The sequence below is a fragment of the Austrofundulus limnaeus genome, unplaced genomic scaffold (genome assembly GCF_001266775.1).
Source record: "Austrofundulus limnaeus strain Quisiro unplaced genomic scaffold, Austrofundulus_limnaeus-1.0 Scaffold37, whole genome shotgun sequence".
NCBI lineage: Eukaryota > Metazoa > Chordata > Actinopteri > Cyprinodontiformes > Rivulidae > Austrofundulus > Austrofundulus limnaeus.
This window is the reverse complement of record NW_013952439.1, coordinates 1,298,386-1,315,899: the sequence shown is the minus strand read 5'-3', so window position 1 is coordinate 1,315,899 and position 17,514 is coordinate 1,298,386. Positions and strand designations below refer to the sequence as shown.

Genomic DNA, 17,514 nt, shown 5'->3' with positions numbered 1-17,514 from the left:
GTGTGTGTGTGTGTGTGTGTGTGTGTGTGTGTGTGTGTGTGTGTCTAGTTTTTGTCTTTTTGAGGACCTTTCCTGATATAAAACCTGCCTTTTCAGGACCAGTAATCGTTTTGTGTACCAAACACCAGTCCACTTTTTTGGAACGCCATTTTTGGGTTAGGTTTAGGACTAAGATATGATTGAAGGGTGGCTGAGGTTGGGCTACAGAAATGAATAGAAGTCATTACATGGTCCTAATAAGGATTCAGTTCGATTCGATTCAGTTTATTTATATAGTGCCAAGTTGCAGCAAATGTTGTTTCAGGGCATTTTACAAAAATAATCTAAGAAAGCCAACAGATTACGTTGAATCACTTTGTCACAGTCTCCCATCCTGAGCAGCACAGTGGTGACAGTGGAAAGGAAAAACTTCCAGCAGAACCAGGCTCAGGACCGACGGCCATCTGGAAGTGGGAGGATAGGAAAGAGACACAGACAAACACAGAAGGACTGGTCCAGGTGTGTTTTCCTCTGGAAGAGACAAAGAAAACATGTTATTGATAGAAATAATTGCAAAAAACATGTAGAAGAGAGTGACTAAAGACAACAGCAGAGTGAGGAAATGTGCTCAGTTTGTGCTCCAGCAGTCTAAGTCTATAGCAGCAGAAATGAAGAATAATTCAGGAAACCTAAGCCTAACTATAGGATTTATCAAAAAGGAAAGTCTTCAGTCTAATCTTAAAAGTAGACAGAGTGTCAGCCTCACGGAGAGAAACTGGAAGTTGGTTCCACAAGAGAGCAGCTTGAGAACTGAAAGCTCTGCCACCTGTGTTTTGTGTTTGGCCAAAAAAATCTAATTATTTCAAGAACAAATAGGTTGATTTAAAAAAGTAATTACTAGATGTACATCTTTTGGAGTCCACTCCCATCAAAATGGCAGCCACCTTAGTCAACACAAAAATAACTACCTCAGCCAGTTTTACACACATTATGTTAAAACTTGATGRTAGCTGAGAGTCACTTACAACACAGTGGTTTTCCAACTTTTTAGCTTCCGGGCCACAAAATGCGGAAACTTGTGACCCCAGGTAGCTAATAACTCTGTTAATCATGTGCATAATAACAATATAAACAAACGTAATAACTATGAAACTACTTTTATTCATTTATTATTATTATCGGCTTTTGATGCATTTAAATTGATATCTGGAAATCATCTGGGGACCCTCACTTTATGTTTCGTGACCCACAGAGGGGTGCCGACCCCAACTTTGGGAACCACTGCTCTCAGTGATATGGCATGAGATTACACAAACTGCTATTTCTTAATGTTTGACACAAATTGTTTCAACTCAGTCATTTCTCAACTCAACTAAAAGTGTAGCGGCTGATGTGCATTCCTCAAAGAAATGCTAGAAATGCCTTCAGCTCCTTATAGGATGACAAACGATCAGAGATAACTGGAAAACTTGGGATCGGCCTCGCCCACCTCACCAACAGCAGAGTAAGAATATTTTTCCTCACATGGGTGTCATGGCTTGAAGCGCAACTGAGGCACGCAAAACAGAGAAAAAAAAAAGAAATAAGTGAGCACCCACCCTGTGACCTTAACATTCCTTACATGTATCCTTTGGAAAAAGAAAATCCGACTTCAAGCTCTGTTTACTATCTGTAGGAAGCCCACCTGTGTGTGGAGAACAATGCTGTGGAGGTGAAAAGGGGGGAGGAGGGGCTGCGGTGGAAGTGTTTGCTGACTTTTCTCCGCTCTTGGCTCCTGTCCACTGTTGTCCTCGTGTTTTTTTTCCCACATCCAGTCTTCAGAGAWAATGACATTTTAGCAGCGATAGGCAGCCAAACGAGACCCCTGAGAGGCTCTTACATTCAAGAAAAACAGAAGTCCTGTGGAAGTCTGGCCCCTTTGTTCCACTTTTTTTGTTTATTAGATATGAATCAGAGGGGCTGCTCTTATGACCGAGCCTTTGACACTGAACAGAGTTCTCTTAGTTTGGTCGCTCTAGTGGATTAAATACGCACTAAATTCATTTTCTGGATAATTATTGCCAGTAAGTATTGACTATTGGGATTAAATCTTTTTGTATGTGTGTGTGCTAACTGAGACTTKCACTCTGCTTCACAATAATCCCATYCTGTTCTCCCTGTGATGTTTACCGTCATGTTGTGGTTGTTATGTACACATAGTTTCCTACAGTCCTGTCTGGAGATGCCAGCGTGTTTGTACTGTACATGTACGATAGTACTCACCATCACATAAACAGAGTTGATCCTCTTTATTTTCTGATTTCTTAAACGTCTTCATTGTTTATTGGTGAGGGTCTGCTTCTGCTCCACATGTCTGCAGCTAGTTTTATACTTTCAGCGTGTTTTTCTTGAAATACCTCTAGTCTCTTCATAAACTGATGTTAACTGTGTGTAAATGTCWAAATGGCAACTCGTATAATCCTGAGCAGCAGATGTCAGTTGAGTGGATGTTGGTGAAAGAAGACCTTCTTTGCCCCCTGCTGCCATTACAAGGTTACTACATCTAATGAAGATGACAKTTAAAGGCCTTTTGCCCACCACAGGTTTTAGACTCGGATCATCTCATGTTGAGAAGCGAGTTRTGGCCACTCTGCTCAAACTTTAGAAAAAAAATGTGCAATCTCACACTCAGAGTATGCATTATGATAAACTTCTGCTGACATCTTTAATTGAATTGACTTCAAACAATCACTTAAATCCAAAGATTATTTTCTGAAACTTTCATTAAAATCCATCTACTGGTTTCAGAGAGTCATTGCTAACAAACACACTTTAACTCCATCAATTAATGYAAAAGTTTTAAGCAAAGATCTTATGCAATGAGTAACCCTCGGAATATGTGTTGTGAATGACTCTCACCTACAACCACACTAAATTWTATCACAATATCTGTAAAACTGACTGAATTATGACCATTTTTGTGTTTTATTTAATCAATGGGCTGTGGCAGCCATCTTGAATGAGGTTCACTATAAAGGTAAATAAGTTGTAGCTGTAAATCAAACGATTCTATCCTTAAAGTCCTATTAAAATCTGTTCAGTGGTCCCTATGATATTTTGCTAACACAGAGACAATGGCAGACACAGACACCTTATGGCAGCAGATGATGATGATAATAATAAAAATAAATTTTTCTCTTTTGTTTTTAAAATATGCYTCAGCTTCTAAAAGCCGAACATTATTCATGCAGTTATATTTAACAAAGTTCAGCAGTGGAAATCCTCTCGTTTCTTTCTGTGCAGGAAGTGGATGTTGAAGGACGGGTGCGTTTGGTGATGGAAAGYGCTCTAACGGCCCGCGACAGGGTCGGCGTGCAGGACTTTGTCCTGCTGGAGAACTACAACAGTGAAGCGGCTTTCATCGAGAACCTGAGGAGACGCTTCAGAGAAAACCTCATCTATGTAAATAAAGCCGACATTGTCTGTGTTTGAAAACTTCTGCTGATGTTCAGCTCTAACTGGGCGTCTCCTGCTCTGATGCTCTGCCTCAGACGTACATCGGCTCRGTGTTGGTGTCAGTGAACCCTTACAAAGAGCTGGAGATTTACTCCAAGCAGCAGATGGACCGTTACAGAGGGGTCAGCTTTTAYGAAATATCGCCTCACATGTGAGTCGACACGCGATCTTCCACGCTTTTCAGTTAACGTTTTGTCTTCAGACTAAAAACACTGTTGACTTGTTTCAAACCAGCAAATCACTTYAAATATGACCTCATTCTGTCCGTTTGTTTACCATACGGGTCAGTTTCACAWGGAGCCACAAAAGAATGTAAAACATAAGTGTGTGTGAAGTACTGTGTACAAGTATTTTGCTCTTTTCAGACTTTCTTCTGATTTTGCTTTTTTTTAACACACTTAAATGTTTCAAATTAGCAAATAAATTTTGATGCTAAATAACATGTGTTAATACAAAAAGCAGTTTTCTAATGATTTAAGGTTATAAAACCTGTTTTGTTACTTTTTTTGCGCAGGACCAGCTTGGATTAAATTGCTTTCCCTCCTAATGTTAAATACTTCCTGTGTGAATTTGGAACAAAAACATGTTAAAAATCACGTGTTTCACATGTTCTGCCCATGTTTTTCATGTGACTTTTGTACATTTTAGTCATCTTCGGGTGATTATGTGTGACAAACATGATTGATTTTTTTTGTAAATTTGGCTTTTAGCAGCTGTTTTGTTCATTTTAGCTTTTAGCTGCTGCTGTGYTCCTATTAGCTTTATTTTTTATTTTGGTTCCTTTTAGCATCAGTCCTGCTGTTTTTAGCTTTTGTTTTGCTCAATTTAGCTACTGTCTGAAACTTTTAACTTCTATTTGCTCAATTTATCTTCTGTTTTGCACCTTTTAGCTTCTGTTTTGTACCTTTTAGCTTCTGTTTTGCTCATTTTAGCTTCTGTTCTGCTCATTTTAGCTTCTGTTTTGCTCATTTTAACTTCTGTTTTGTACCTTTTAGCTTCTGTTTTGCTCATTTTAACTTCTGTTTTGCTCATTTTAGCTTCTGTTCTGTTTTAACTCTAGAATAGGCAGCTTTTTCTGCACATTTCAGCTTATTCATTTAACACTCAGCATTACTTCTCCCGTTTATGTACATGATGCAGACACAACAACACACACCAGGTATCTTATCCCTTGTGTGGTTTGAAGGATCATAGGACTCTCCTTACAGAAAATCACATTTGCTACTTTAAATTTTCCTAATGAGYGCAGGTGTTTGKTTTGTTGTCTGTACAGTTTGTCACTGAAGCTTGTTGGGTATGTTTCACCAGCTATGCCATCTCAGACAACACATACCGGGCCATGAAGACAGAGAGGAAGGATCAGTGTCTTCTTATATCYGGTGAGAGTGGAGCAGGTAAAACCGAGGCCTCCAAGAAGATTCTCCTGTACTAYGCTGTCACCTGCCCCACTAACGACCGCATGAAGACCCTCGGTGATCGCCTCCTGCAGTCCAACCCAGTCCTGGAGGTGTGTTCACAACATTCTCTGACTGATCTCAACTACTTAGAAAGACTTACTGTACTCTGTCATTTTTTAAAGCACATTTTTGYTTCTTTGTTTGCAGGCGTTCGGTAACGCCAAAACACTGAGGAACGACAACTCCAGTCGCTTTGGRAAATACATGGATATCCAGTTTGACTTTAAGGTAAACATTTTATCACTCARTCTGTTAGCAAAATATCTCCTAACCCACTGGATAACTTCTAAATAATCTTTCAAGATGGCTGCCACAGCTAGCCACCTTTAGGAAACAGAAAAATCCATCCGTTTTACAGAGGTTGAGCCCATCGTTTTGTGTAACGTCTTAAAGGGAGCACCAATAGGCGGTCACATCCTGAACTACCTGCTGGAGAAATCTCGAGTCGTGCACCAGAACCACGGCGAAAGAAACTTCCACGTCTTCTATCAGCTCCTGGATGGAGGCGACGACGACCTGCTCAGCAACCTGAACCTGGAGAGAAACCCTCAGAGTTATCGCTACCTGGTCAAGGTACYGAGTGTGGTGGGCAGAGCGATACAGTGGAGGTCGAACTGGGTTTAACTGTTTTTTTCTTTCCTCAGGGAAACTGCCCCAGAGTCAGCTCTATAAGCGACAAGAATAATTGGAAAGTTGTGACGAAAGCACTGAGTGTGATCGGCTTCACCACAGAAGAAGTTCAGGTAACAAACTTGCTGAGCAACRTTTACACAATTATTTTCCTGTTTGTAGTTTCTTTTGTACGTTTTCTTTTAACTGTAACTACTTTAGAATATTTTCAGCTTTTTTAACCATTCGAATGTCAAAACAATCTGCTCGTTCAGGACACCACATCTACATCATGTTTACAATTTTTKAATTATTTAACTTTTAAAAATAAAGAACTCGTCAAATCTTTGCAAACATTTGTGCTTTTTAAAATTTGACTTTAGCTTTAGATTTTTTCTGCTGTTTTATTGGATTTCTCCTAACTTGGCTCTTATCTACTGTTTTACCATTTGCTTTTGCTAGTTTTAGCTTTTAGCTTTGATTTAGCTGCTTTACCAAATGTCAGCAGTCATTCAGCTCCCAGCGCTCTCCACTTCTCGTGCTGCAGTCATTTTTTAAAAGTTTATCTGCAGGGTTGTTTTCAGCTGGTCTTCTCCTTGTCTGACCTCAGAYGCTGCTGAACATCATCGCCAGCGTTCTCCATCTGGGTAACACGCTCTTCGGGGAAGGGGAGGAGGGAGAAACTTACATCACCACTGAGACTGAGCTATCATGTCTCGCGAAGGTCAGAGCCGTCCCGCCGGTATTACTGTTAGCTCAAATATGCACGAAATCAGCAGCGCTGAGCGCAAATGTGTTGTTGTTGCCTTGCAGCTGCTGAGTGTGGACRGCTCAGCCCTGAAGGAGGCACTCACTCATAAGAAACTGACAGCCAAAGGAGAGGAGGTGAACCTGACCYTCTCCCCTCCTCTGACTTGTTCGGTGTGTTGCTGATTGGTTTTGATGCGATCTCTTCCTGTCTTTGTGGCTTTCAGATGATCAGCCCGCTAAGTTTTGAGCAGGCAGTGTCTGCTCGGGATGCTCTAGCCAAGGCCGTGTATGGTCGGACCTTCAACTGGTTGGTGGAGAAGATCAACCAGTCGCTGGCTGTGAAGGTGCAGTAACAGGAACTCCCAGAATAACTGTCTATTTTGTMGTGGCTGCTGGGTTTTACTACTTTTGYTTGCTTTTATTTTTGCAGGATGAAATCTATCACACCAGCAAAGGCTCTTCAGTTATCGGGCTTCTAGATATCTATGGCTTTGAGGTCCTGCAGCACAACAGGTACAGCTTTTCACCCCACAGCCCGTGAGACCAACACTTTATAACCTCTATAATTCATTTAGTTAATGAACTCATTTCTCCTATTTCTGTCCAGTTTTGAGCAGTTCTGCATCAACTACTGCAACGAGAAACTGCAGCAGCTGTTCATCGAGCTCACGCTCAGATCTGAGCAGGAGGAGTACGAGACCGAGGGGATTGCAGTGAGTTTCATACTTTTTCTTTTTTTTTTTCTTGAGTAATCTGAACAAATGCCTTTGACAAGTTTGGCAATATTTCTATCTCCTTGGGAACATAACATTGCTGTCCTTAAAATGCAGTGGGAGCCAGTGCAGTACTTTGACAACAAGATCATCTGTGACCTGATAGAGGAGAAACACAAAGGCATCATCTCCATTCTGGTGAGTGTAGCATCAAATAACACTAATCTTGTTTTTTTTTATCTGTTACTGTTTGCTAATGTAAATACTGACTGTCTTTCAGAACGAGGAGTGTCTGAGACCTGGAGAAACTTGCGAYGCCTCATTTTTAGAGAAGTTAGAGGACACGGTGGGCGGTCATCCCCACTTTATTACGTAAGGATAGTTTTATCCTAGCAAACAGGTTTTTGCATGTGAAGTACCCCAAGGCTCAATATGTTCATTTATATTGTTTTATTTTTATTCAGAAACATTTATAAACCATATGAAATGTTAAGTGTGTACAGTCAAAGGGAAAAATAAAGTCCACTGGTTTCAAGAACAGGATTGATGTTTGAAATAATTCAACTCTCACCTCAAGTGTACAAAAACACTCCACAAATTCCACCATGTTGCTATAATTAAAAAATATGAAAATGAAAAACAAGAGACTAACAGGTTAAAGGTTAAAGTTAAAAACAAAAATACTGAACACAAAGAGCTGTATAGAACATGGCAGAACACCTTTGGTTCACAAAGTTTTGTCTGAATGAACATCGAGCACCATCTCCCTGTGGACARATGAGACCAAAGTAGAGACGATTACCCATAATGCACAGCGCCATGTTTGGCAAAAAACAAGCCCCTCATCGCCGCACTTCTGTTTCTGCATARATCTTCATATCGAAATCATTTCTAAMTTGGACCTATTTYAAGTKTTATTTTTCGTCAGTGYTTTTGCATTCCMTCTGTTGTCTGTGTCGGTGTTTCAGGCACAAGTTGGCAAATGGAAAAACGCGCAGGGTAATGAGCAGGGAGGAGTTCAGGCTGCTGCACTATGCAGGAGAGGTCAACTATAATGTTAACGGTAGGTTGTAATTTTCCTCACCGGTCGTTTAAATGTTTTTACTCAGACTTTAGTGCCTACAGAGCRGAACTAACCTGAGTTTTTCCCTCTCATTTCAGGTTTCCTGGACAAGAATAAYGATTTGTTGAACAGGAACCTGAAGGAGGTGAGGTTAATGAAAACGATCAATTCAGAACTTTACAGCTATTTTAAACTGAATCTTGACTCTAAAAATGGAAGAGAAAAAAGGAGGGTATGTCGTATTGCTCTGTTCACATGAGGTTTTGTGGTTTGGTTTTGATTCAGGTTATGTGCCAGTCAGACAACCAGATCCTGAGCTACTGCTTCCGCAAAGAGGAAGTGATCGACCAGAAACGTCCAGAGATGGTGTGAATTATTCACTCGTTGCCTCACTTTTTTGTGAAAATCACCTTCGACTTAAGTTAAATCAGCTGCTCCTGCTGTTTACATAGCAGGAACTTCAGAGGCATAAAAAATTATCCCTACAGATTTCATGTTGGTTGTTCTTCAGGCTGCGTCTCAGTTCAAAAACAGCCTGATGAAACTCATGGAGATCCTCATGTCCAAAGAGCCGTCCTAYGTGCGCTGTATCAAACCCAACGACGCCAAGCAGCCAGGTGCATTTTTACRTTTTGATTAATTCATTTGACTTCTGAAAACTTCCCCAGTTTGGTCACAAAAAGTTCACGCTGTCAGTGCTGGCTCATTCATTCAGGAGCACTGGAGTGAGATAAATGAGTGGCCTGTGGCTCGGAGTCCTGCCTCGTAAAGTTTGGAAGGCTCAATATTKGTGTGTTATGGCAAATATTTAGAGAATGCAGCAGTGTTTCTTCATTGTGAAATGGCAGGAATTTTAAAATAAAGAATAAACCCTTTAAAGGAGTGTAACATTTGAGCTTTTGCTACATGTTTGACCAAAAAGCTCTAAATACAAAAGACTGAGGAAATGTTGCAACTGCAACAAATGATCTGACCAGGTTTATCCCTGAAAATAACAGAAAAAGCTGAAATTTGTTGGTATGTTTTGGTTAATCACTAAGCGGTTTGCCCGCAGGACGGTTTGATGAGGTTCTGGTGCGACACCAGGTGAAGTATTTGGGTCTGATGGAGAACCTGAGGGTCAGGAGAGCCGGCTTTGCTTACCGTCGTCGCTTTGAGGCCTTCCTGCAGAGGTGACTGGAGCTTTTCTTCAGCTGACCCACAGCTGCCTGTTTGTTCTGTTTGACCTCCAGCTTTATATTCATCCACAAAAATGCCTTCAGGTACAAGCCTCTGTGTCCGGAGACGTGGCCCAGCTGGCCGGGCAAACTGGTGGACGGTGTGTCCACACTGGTCAACCACCTTGGCTACAAACCAGAGGAGTTCAAGCTGGGCAGGTAATGTCAGTGTTGGGTTACTTAGACATTTAAATCCTTTAAAAACTAAACAAACAAACAAACAAACAAACGAGAAGGATTAAAAAATGTAAAAAGTTTAAATAAAAACAAAAAAGTAAAAAAATTATAAATTTTGTACTCATTTTTTGATTTTGATGCCATAAATTATTGTCTTAATTGATGTTGCTAACATTGKTGTATATAAATGAGGRCTTTTAAGAAAAAATTGAAAGTTTTGTACTTTACAAACAACTTTACATGCAAAAAGGAATTAAGAAAACCTAATTTTCTTATTCAACTTTGAAAAGATTTTAATTTCATCAACAACATAATGGTAAAAGTCCTTTCGTGCAAAAACAAAAACTAACAGACAGGAATGAATTAAAACCAGATGAATATGTCAGTGGTGGAATTCATTGTGTGAGTTTAATGATACTTTTATAAAACATTTTCAGGAAACACACGTTTTATSCAAAGTTTCAAATTAAAGAACAGGAACTGGCTGCCACGCTTATAAGCCTGAGTTCAATTTAAAATGGATGGAGGTGAAATGAATAAATAAATATCCTGAAAACAGGGGTTCCTATGTGTATAAGTAAGAAAATGCAAAACTACATTCTGCACAAACTACTACAGCCAGGAGTAGGAGTTGAAGTGCCAGCCTGCAGACAGGAACTTCCTTTCACTGTAGATATTAGGAAGTGAAACATCGGACACAGGAGGCCTGAGCTGCATAATTCATGTATCAAGTAAGAACAGGTAAAACTTTTGCTTTCAAACCTATAAACCAAAACATGAAGGTTAAAAAAACAGCTAAACAAACATTTAGCTTGTGTATAAATGCTACATGAACCAAGTCCAGTTTGTTTTCCAGATGTGGCTCATCAGTTTTTTTCACTCATGTTTGCTTTGTAGATCCAAAATCTTCATTCGTTTCCCCAAAACTCTGTTCATGACTGAGGATGCCCTTGAGGCAAAAAAGCCAGAGATCGGTATGTAGCAGAGTCCGAAATGTGACACTTAAGATGACCTTTTGTGAGCTGCTCGTTATTTCAGGGTGTCAGAGAGATTCTTTTAATTGTTTAGTGAATATTCTCCCACCCACTTTCACTATTATACATAAACATAGAAAACACAGTAATAAATACATTGCATGGCTTCGTTAAACAGTTTAGATTGATGTAGTAACACAAGTCCAACAGATCTGTTTTGTTCTGCTGCAGCGGTGATCCTGCAGAAGTCCTGGCGAGGCTACAGAGAGTGGGCCAAGTATCAACGCATCAGACATGCAGGTTTCCTACCTCTAAGAAAGCTTAAACATGTTTAAATGTTCATAAACATTTGGTAACTTTAATTCATGTCTTGGTTTTCATATTGGGTCTACTGGCTTTATTCAGCTGGTTGTAAATATGTCGATCATTTCTGTTTAATCTCAAGCAAAATTTCTGTTTTTGTTARTTTTGTGATTCTGGTGTTTGGTTTGTTTGACTTGGTGCTAATGTAATGCATATGTTTGTGTTTGTGTGTCTGTGTGTGTAGTGATCGTGATCCAGTCAGGGTGGCGAGGGATGAAAGCTCGCAGGAGGGCTAAGAGACGTCGACAGGCTGCAGAGCTGATCCGCAGGTTGATGCTTCCTCTCGGTTTCTGTTTCGYGTTCTGCCTTGCATGTGTGTGTGTGTGAGTGTGTGTGTGTGTACACATACATCTTTTCACACACTGTCTCTCATTTTCAGATTCATAAAAGGTTTTATCTACCGCAATGAGGAATACTGCCCTGAGAATGAGTATTTCCTGGATCATGTACGCCAGTCCTTCCTCAAAAAGCTGAGCAAAAATCTGCCCCAGAGTGTTTTAGACAAGAGCTGGCCCACGCCCCCTCCCTCTGTCGTTGAGGTATTTGCAGGAACTCCATAAACTAAATTTGCTACTCTTAAATAAAAATAAAAAATAGAGGAACTTCGGCTTACAGCTGACAAGTTTCCGTTCTCTACAGGCCTCGGAGCATCTGCAGACGCTGCACATGCGAAACATGGTCATCAAGTACTGCAGGAGGGTCCAGCCTGAGTGGAAGAAGCAGGTGCAGTGATTGCAGATCACATCGCCATCATCGCTCTTTAAATCTGTATCGATTGAATTATTTGCTCCTTTTGTTTTTGTGTTTCCTGCAGATGATGCAGAAGGTCGTAGCCAGTGAGCTTTTCAAGGACCAGAAAGAAATCTATCCTCACGGTGTGGGGAGGCTCTTTCTGGACTCCAGGCTTGGTACATGTTCCTGCATCCGCCGGTCCACTTTGTCTCTGGAAAAGGAATAGTGCAGATCATTTGAAGTGGGGTTCTTTAGAAAGKTTATGAACAATTAATAYCTTACCTGGTGAAGATAGCTTTTTGAACGACCTCAATTTGGAGAAAAAAAAGTTTAATCCTTGCCAGATTGACAGTTTAGTTTTAGTGGGGCCAAACTATCGTTACAGAAGATGTAACTGTTATAATTTTAACTTGGGCTGTGAAGATTGCACCAATTTGTACTGACTTATCGCCTAAACAGCAACAAAACCTGAAAGTGTGCTTTAACCTGGTCRTCTGAGTCAACTAATATTTTATTGTTACAGTTGCATGTAGACTCAGACATTAGCTCATCATTCTGACTCTATTTCTCCAAACTCAAGTCGTTCAGCTGGATCTCAACAACAGATAAGATAATARTTGTTTTTAACTGAACCTTATTTCAATAAATATGAACTGTTMTTATAACATCGACGCAAACCCAACATTTACAGCTGTTTTCCATCTYTTTGTGTAGAACGGGAGCAAATCAGCCTCAAAGTGCTCCAGACTCTTGGCAGTGAAAAGGTGCAGGTGAGTTTAGGTCGGGGGACCACTTGAACGAGGAGGGTGAAAGCTTCCCCCATGGTAACGAGTCTCATGTTGGTTCTTAGTACGCCGTTGCAGTGGTGAAGTACGACAGGAGGGGCTTTAAGCCTCGCGCTCGTCAGCTGCTYCTCCTGAACACCTTCGCTGTGCTGGTGGACAGGACCAAGATCAAACAGAGGATCGACTACAGCACACTGAGAGGTACATTCCAAATGAAACGGTAAATATATACATCACCCTCAGCAGCTATCTCCAGCAACCACGTGGTGACCGTGTGCTTGTGTTCTGACAGGAAACTTTACAGCCTTTTGTAAAATGATCAACATGGATTATTTTTGAGTGCAGCSAGTTCAAGCCCGCTTTTGTTTTGTTTGCTTGTTTTGGAATCAGGCATCTCGGTGAGCTCCCACAGCGACGGCATGGTTGTCCTGCACGTGCCGTGCGAGGACAGCAAGCAGAAGGTACAGCAGGGCGCCGCAGCCGTGGCTGTTTGCTCAAGAGCACAACAAGCGCTGCTACTTTTCAATCCTGCTGTGTGTCCCTTCAGGCCGACGCCGTGCTGCACTGCAGCCACGTGATCGAGCTGGTGACCAAACTCTCCATGCTGGCCAGCAAGACCAACTACGTCAATATCAGCCCCGGCAGGTGAGGCTCCATCTGGCTGCTCTCGTCTGTGCTGAGGAAGTGTACCACCATAACCTTATCCTCTCCTGATGTGTTTCCTGTGGCGTGGAACGCAGCATTCGCTTCGCAATGACCCGAAGCAAAGAAGGAATAATTGATTTCATCRGGGGACCAGAGCTGAAGGTGGCCAAAGGCAAACGAGGACATCTGCTAGTGGTGAGTCAGAGGCTGTTCGAGGATCATGTGGGGGGAGCCTGCAGAGAGTAGGGAGGGAGGGTTTGATAAAGCCATGGGGGGAAAAAACATTTAATATTGTAGGGTTTTACACAGTCTATTGAGATTTTTAATTATCTAGTTCGGGTTTGAAAATTATTTAAATGTAGCCTCAAGTGAACAACAACACTACAGTTGCCTTTGTGTCATTTTTTATTTTACAAAAGCAAAATCAAACTGAAAAGCTGTGTTTGGAAAACTGGGTGCACCCTTGCTGCTTCTCCAGCGTTTAGGACCAACTCTGTAAAAACAGGAGTTTTAGCAGTTTGCTCTGGTTCACACAGGGGGTGTGTATTAAAGGGGAGAATTATGCAAAATTAAGCTTTAGATCATGTTATAACGTCATTCCTTCATCAAAAACCTACCCAGAGTGTTGCTTTGACTCATTCATGCTTGTTTGAGAAATCCGTGAAGCTGCCCAAACACTTGCTGGTACAAAGCTCCTCCTATTTGTACAGTTCTCCCCTGGAGCTCAATCTGAATCTGAGCTCCCGCCTCACAGAGTGCCCTTCCCTGAAACAGTGTTTGAAAATGTGCTGAAGTGGGAGCATCAGAAATGGTAGGAGATTCTTAAAAAAACAGTCTTATTTCATGTTCGAATACTATTAGCCCTGTGCTGCGAAATTCAAATGAATTTTTTTAGCATAAAACACATGAACACATAAATTGAATGCTAAGAAGGAAAGAAATCAGTAGCAATGACCTTAGAGAAGCAACTTTTGCTGATAATGAAGCCCAGCAATTTCACCCCAATATCAGACCACGTAACACTCAAGGAAATAGCAAATTCCCAAGAGCTCCATCTTGGAGTCTGCAGGCCTCTGTTAGCTAGATAAATGTTAAAGTTCATGAAAGAACATAAAACAAAACTAAACAAATTTGTTTTGGCTAAAAGCTTTGCCAGGAGAAACCGTCTTCTTTCTAAAAAGAACATGGCAGCAAGACTTGTGTCTGAGTGAACCACAGAACCGCTGGAACAAAATGGATAGAAGGAACCAAAGTAGAGATGCAGATCATTCTGATTAATGACTGTTTATGATTGGTGTGTGGACCATAACAGATGCCGTACTTGCTATAGGTGCTCATATAGTTATTGTTCAGCTATGTCCAGGTCGTGGAGGGGTGAGAGTTTGGGCACCTTGCAGTCATCGAGTCGATCATGAACTCTTCTAATATTATACAGTCAAATGTGAAGACATCTCTCTGACAATTCAAACTTGGACCAGACGGGTCATAAAACAGGACAATGATCCCAAATACATCAGCAAAATAACATAAAAATAACAGAAGAGCTGAGAAATATGAGGTGAATGTTCTGGTCAGAGTCCCTGAGCTGAGTAAAATCAACCGTCTGCAATAAACTGAAGAAATGATGTAAAGAGGAATGGGACAAAGTTATTTCACGACCATGTGAGACAATGATGAAGCCATTTGGAAAACAATTCCTTCCAAGGAAGAGTTATGGGGTGGACTTAATTTTTCACACACTGCTTCATAAAAACAAAAATAATGATAGATTAGAGAGGCACCGAAAAAGTGGCCGACCAATCGATCCGCCCCGATTTCCTTCATTTTGAAAGATCAGTCGACATGTACATGAGAAGCCGATCTTCTCTACCTCCCCATCTCTTAAAGTCAGACTCTGTCCCTATTTGCTGTGAGCACTGCCTCATGTCCAGTTCAAACAAGTCTTTATTGTTTCGAGGGTATTATTCAATGTTTTTCAGTGAAATAAGGTTGAAACGTTGACAGTGCCGCTTGTAACAAAAAATTGGCATCGACCAAAATTGGATTTGGCAGGTGAGACTTTTAAAGATGGGTGATCTGCCAGAAAATTAGAACCGGTGTTGTGTTTTTGTTCACTTCAGGTTGGATACGAGTCATTTTGGAAGCCGGTAAAGACCAGATTATTAGATTATGTCCTGACGTGTGATAACAAATGAAATGTTTCTTCATGTTATTGGGAAAATGAAAGTCCCCCCATTTATTTTTCTTATTTCTGACTGTGTTCAATCTGATCCCCCCTCCTCAGACGGCCCCTCGCATTAACGCCACATGAAGAAACAGAAAACAACGTCCAGACAAACACGGATCCTGACCGGAGGACCGCCACGCATGAGTTTTCTGCAGCTGACAGGATTATACCGACAAATGCAAAAATATACTCAGCAGAAAGATTAATTTCTTTTATATATTAAAAAATTATTAATAATCAATACTTATTTAAAAGCATCACTAAATTGTAAAATGAAGTTGTCACTGTTTTCAAATGCTTCATCTCTTTATTGTCAAACACACACACACACATACACAACAATCTTTATCAAATATAAAATATCCTCTGCATAAAAAAACACAGTTTCTCTTTATTCCTAGATAACTCAAACAAACCACTTAGAAATAAATAATATGTTAATAAATAAGTCAATAAATAGTCTATATTTTCTTTGGAAAGTCCTGAAGTTTAGGGATGTGGTGGAGGAAACAGGATGTTGGGAGGTCTTCCAGGAGCCTATCTCTAACTTACAGTTAGATGTAAGACAGAAACTCTCGGAAATACCCAAAAAAGCCCTTCAGTACCACCAAAAAATGTGACTCCTGTGTACAAACTGAGCTAAACTATTTTAATCCCACTCAGCTGCTGTCAGTTCAGGTTATTTCTTTTCAGTCTCTCCTGTTTCTGTGCAATCCTTGTGTTTTTATTTTTATTTTTTGTTTGTTTAGGCGTCGGCTTTCGAAGCCAGCAGAAGGAAGTCTCTTGCTAGCTTTGTGAGGTAAAGATCCAAGTCCCTGAGGATGATGTAGCCCTCCACTCGGCTGTCCCACACGGTCCAGGCGCTCCGCCGTTGGTTTGTGTGCTCCGCTGCAGGCGTGGGCTTAACCCAGGAACTCCTCAGCGCTCTCATCTGCAGAGGGAAGAAAGCAAAACAAAGTTGGGTCAGAGCAGTTTTGGTGTCACTTCCTCTGTAGAGCGTGCGTGGGTCGGACTGGGGACACGGTGTGGGCGGATAACGGTAAGAACTGTAGCTACCTGACTGCTGACTTGGCTGATCAGGTCTCGTAAGTCCTGCTGAATGTGCCAGATGCTCCGAGTCAAACTGGTCTTGRCCGCCTGCTCCATCTGCTCGTCCACTAGCTGTTTTCGCTTCCTGTCCAGTGCGTGATTGTAGACCTGCAAGTCCCAGAGAGCGCCGTGTAGCCGGTCCCAGTCCTGAGCACACAACCGGACAAACCTCGTTATAATAAGAATCTTGCGCAAGCCCCATTATCAGCTTTTTTTGATGCTCTCAAAAAGGGGAATTCCACTCAAAACTTTTATAAAACTCTGAAATCTGCAAGAGCAGACGTTCAGGTGATGTCATCAGTTTGTTTTTTTCTTATAAGATGTGGAGGTGAGGGGGAAGAAACTAAAAATAGCATTAAAAATTTTGGAAAACTTTGATTTCTACAGAACATAAAYTTGTGAGAAGTTTTCCATGTAATAGTTTTGAAACAGATACTAACCGACAAACTGAGCCACCTGTAGAAGTCTGTGGACAGTAACGGCAGGTCCCTCAAGTGTCGGCTTCTGTCCTCAAAATGTACGTTTCCCATCTGCTGTTGCTTCTGATGAAATAAGAAGAACAAATGTTTAACTCTACTGTTGCACTTGGTTCAAAATGACCCACGAGGCCTCGGTGTTGAGACTTGGGTCTCTTGTGTCAAAGCTGGCTTAAAACTGCATAGAAAAAAGAACACTCACGTATTTCGTTAGGAGATGCTGCACGCGGGTTCGGGTGGTTGTTGTGAGACGGAATGAGATTTTGTATTTTCGCCTCTGAACAAACGGGCTGGGAGCAGCAGACGCCACGCAGCTGAGTGCACAACAGAGGGTGACGAGAGTCCACCAGAGAGTCATCTGAAACGGACGGGAGAGAGTTTGAATCCTGCTAGTTTATCAGCAACACATGCTTTGAGACGGGGCTGAAAGCAGATCCTGCACCTGCATTCGAGACGAGGGAAAAGGAAAGAAAAGCTGCTGCTTTGCATATTTAGAACATCTGTGAGGGAGTTTTTAAATATTTCTGAAAGAAATTCCTCACCACAGATTTTACCGCCCCCCCGGCCATTACCCACTACATGCTTCAGTTCTTATGCAACTTATTACTGCTGTAGCTGCTGTAGTCGCAGAAGCACACAAAACAGAAGTGTCTTAATTCCTCTAAATGGTCTCCCTCTGAACAGAAGCGCTCTGCMTTGTTTTTTTATCGTTTTTATTTTTTATTTATTTGTTTATTTTTAATTTATTTTTTTGAATTTGTTT

General features: G+C 41.2%; 1 protein-coding gene across 2 annotated transcripts in view; it reads left to right on the top strand.

Annotated features, from left to right (window-relative positions):
- The window catches only part of LOC106516395 (unconventional myosin-Ic), an 18,844-nt gene extending 3,363 nt beyond the window's left edge, over nucleotides 1–15,481 (top strand). The window contains exons 1-32 of one of the 2 annotated variants that reach the window (XM_014006735.1): nucleotides 1,899–2,042; nucleotides 3,262–3,420; nucleotides 3,510–3,625; nucleotides 4,783–4,981; nucleotides 5,079–5,159; nucleotides 5,325–5,504; nucleotides 5,576–5,674; nucleotides 6,151–6,264; nucleotides 6,354–6,425; nucleotides 6,515–6,634; nucleotides 6,721–6,803; nucleotides 6,898–7,003; nucleotides 7,121–7,201; nucleotides 7,284–7,375; nucleotides 7,972–8,066; nucleotides 8,165–8,211; nucleotides 8,352–8,432; nucleotides 8,578–8,683; nucleotides 9,121–9,238; nucleotides 9,329–9,442; nucleotides 10,358–10,434; nucleotides 10,666–10,734; nucleotides 10,982–11,066; nucleotides 11,177–11,336; nucleotides 11,437–11,520; nucleotides 11,612–11,705; nucleotides 12,244–12,299; nucleotides 12,380–12,515; nucleotides 12,705–12,775; nucleotides 12,862–12,959; nucleotides 13,055–13,154; nucleotides 15,244–15,481. In XM_014006735.1, the coding sequence (XP_013862189.1) occupies nucleotides 3,295–3,420; nucleotides 3,510–3,625; nucleotides 4,783–4,981; nucleotides 5,079–5,159; nucleotides 5,325–5,504; nucleotides 5,576–5,674; nucleotides 6,151–6,264; nucleotides 6,354–6,425; nucleotides 6,515–6,634; nucleotides 6,721–6,803; nucleotides 6,898–7,003; nucleotides 7,121–7,201; nucleotides 7,284–7,375; nucleotides 7,972–8,066; nucleotides 8,165–8,211; nucleotides 8,352–8,432; nucleotides 8,578–8,683; nucleotides 9,121–9,238; nucleotides 9,329–9,442; nucleotides 10,358–10,434; nucleotides 10,666–10,734; nucleotides 10,982–11,066; nucleotides 11,177–11,336; nucleotides 11,437–11,520; nucleotides 11,612–11,705; nucleotides 12,244–12,299; nucleotides 12,380–12,515; nucleotides 12,705–12,775; nucleotides 12,862–12,959; nucleotides 13,055–13,154; nucleotides 15,244–15,270 (3,087 nt within the window). In that variant the 5' untranslated portion in view covers nucleotides 1,899–2,042; nucleotides 3,262–3,294 and the 3' untranslated portion in view covers nucleotides 15,271–15,481. Of the gene's footprint in view, nucleotides 1–1,898; nucleotides 2,043–3,261; nucleotides 3,421–3,509; nucleotides 3,626–4,782; nucleotides 4,982–5,078; nucleotides 5,160–5,324; nucleotides 5,505–5,575; nucleotides 5,675–6,150; nucleotides 6,265–6,353; nucleotides 6,426–6,514; nucleotides 6,635–6,720; nucleotides 6,804–6,897; nucleotides 7,004–7,120; nucleotides 7,202–7,283; nucleotides 7,376–7,971; nucleotides 8,067–8,164; nucleotides 8,212–8,351; nucleotides 8,433–8,577; nucleotides 8,684–9,120; nucleotides 9,239–9,328; nucleotides 9,443–10,357; nucleotides 10,435–10,665; nucleotides 10,735–10,981; nucleotides 11,067–11,176; nucleotides 11,337–11,436; nucleotides 11,521–11,611; nucleotides 11,706–12,243; nucleotides 12,300–12,379; nucleotides 12,516–12,704; nucleotides 12,776–12,861; nucleotides 12,960–13,054; nucleotides 13,155–15,243 lie in introns of those variants that run through there. The other variant, XM_014006734.1, reaches the window with a different exon arrangement.
- Nucleotides 15,482–17,514: the final 2,033 nt, after the last annotated feature.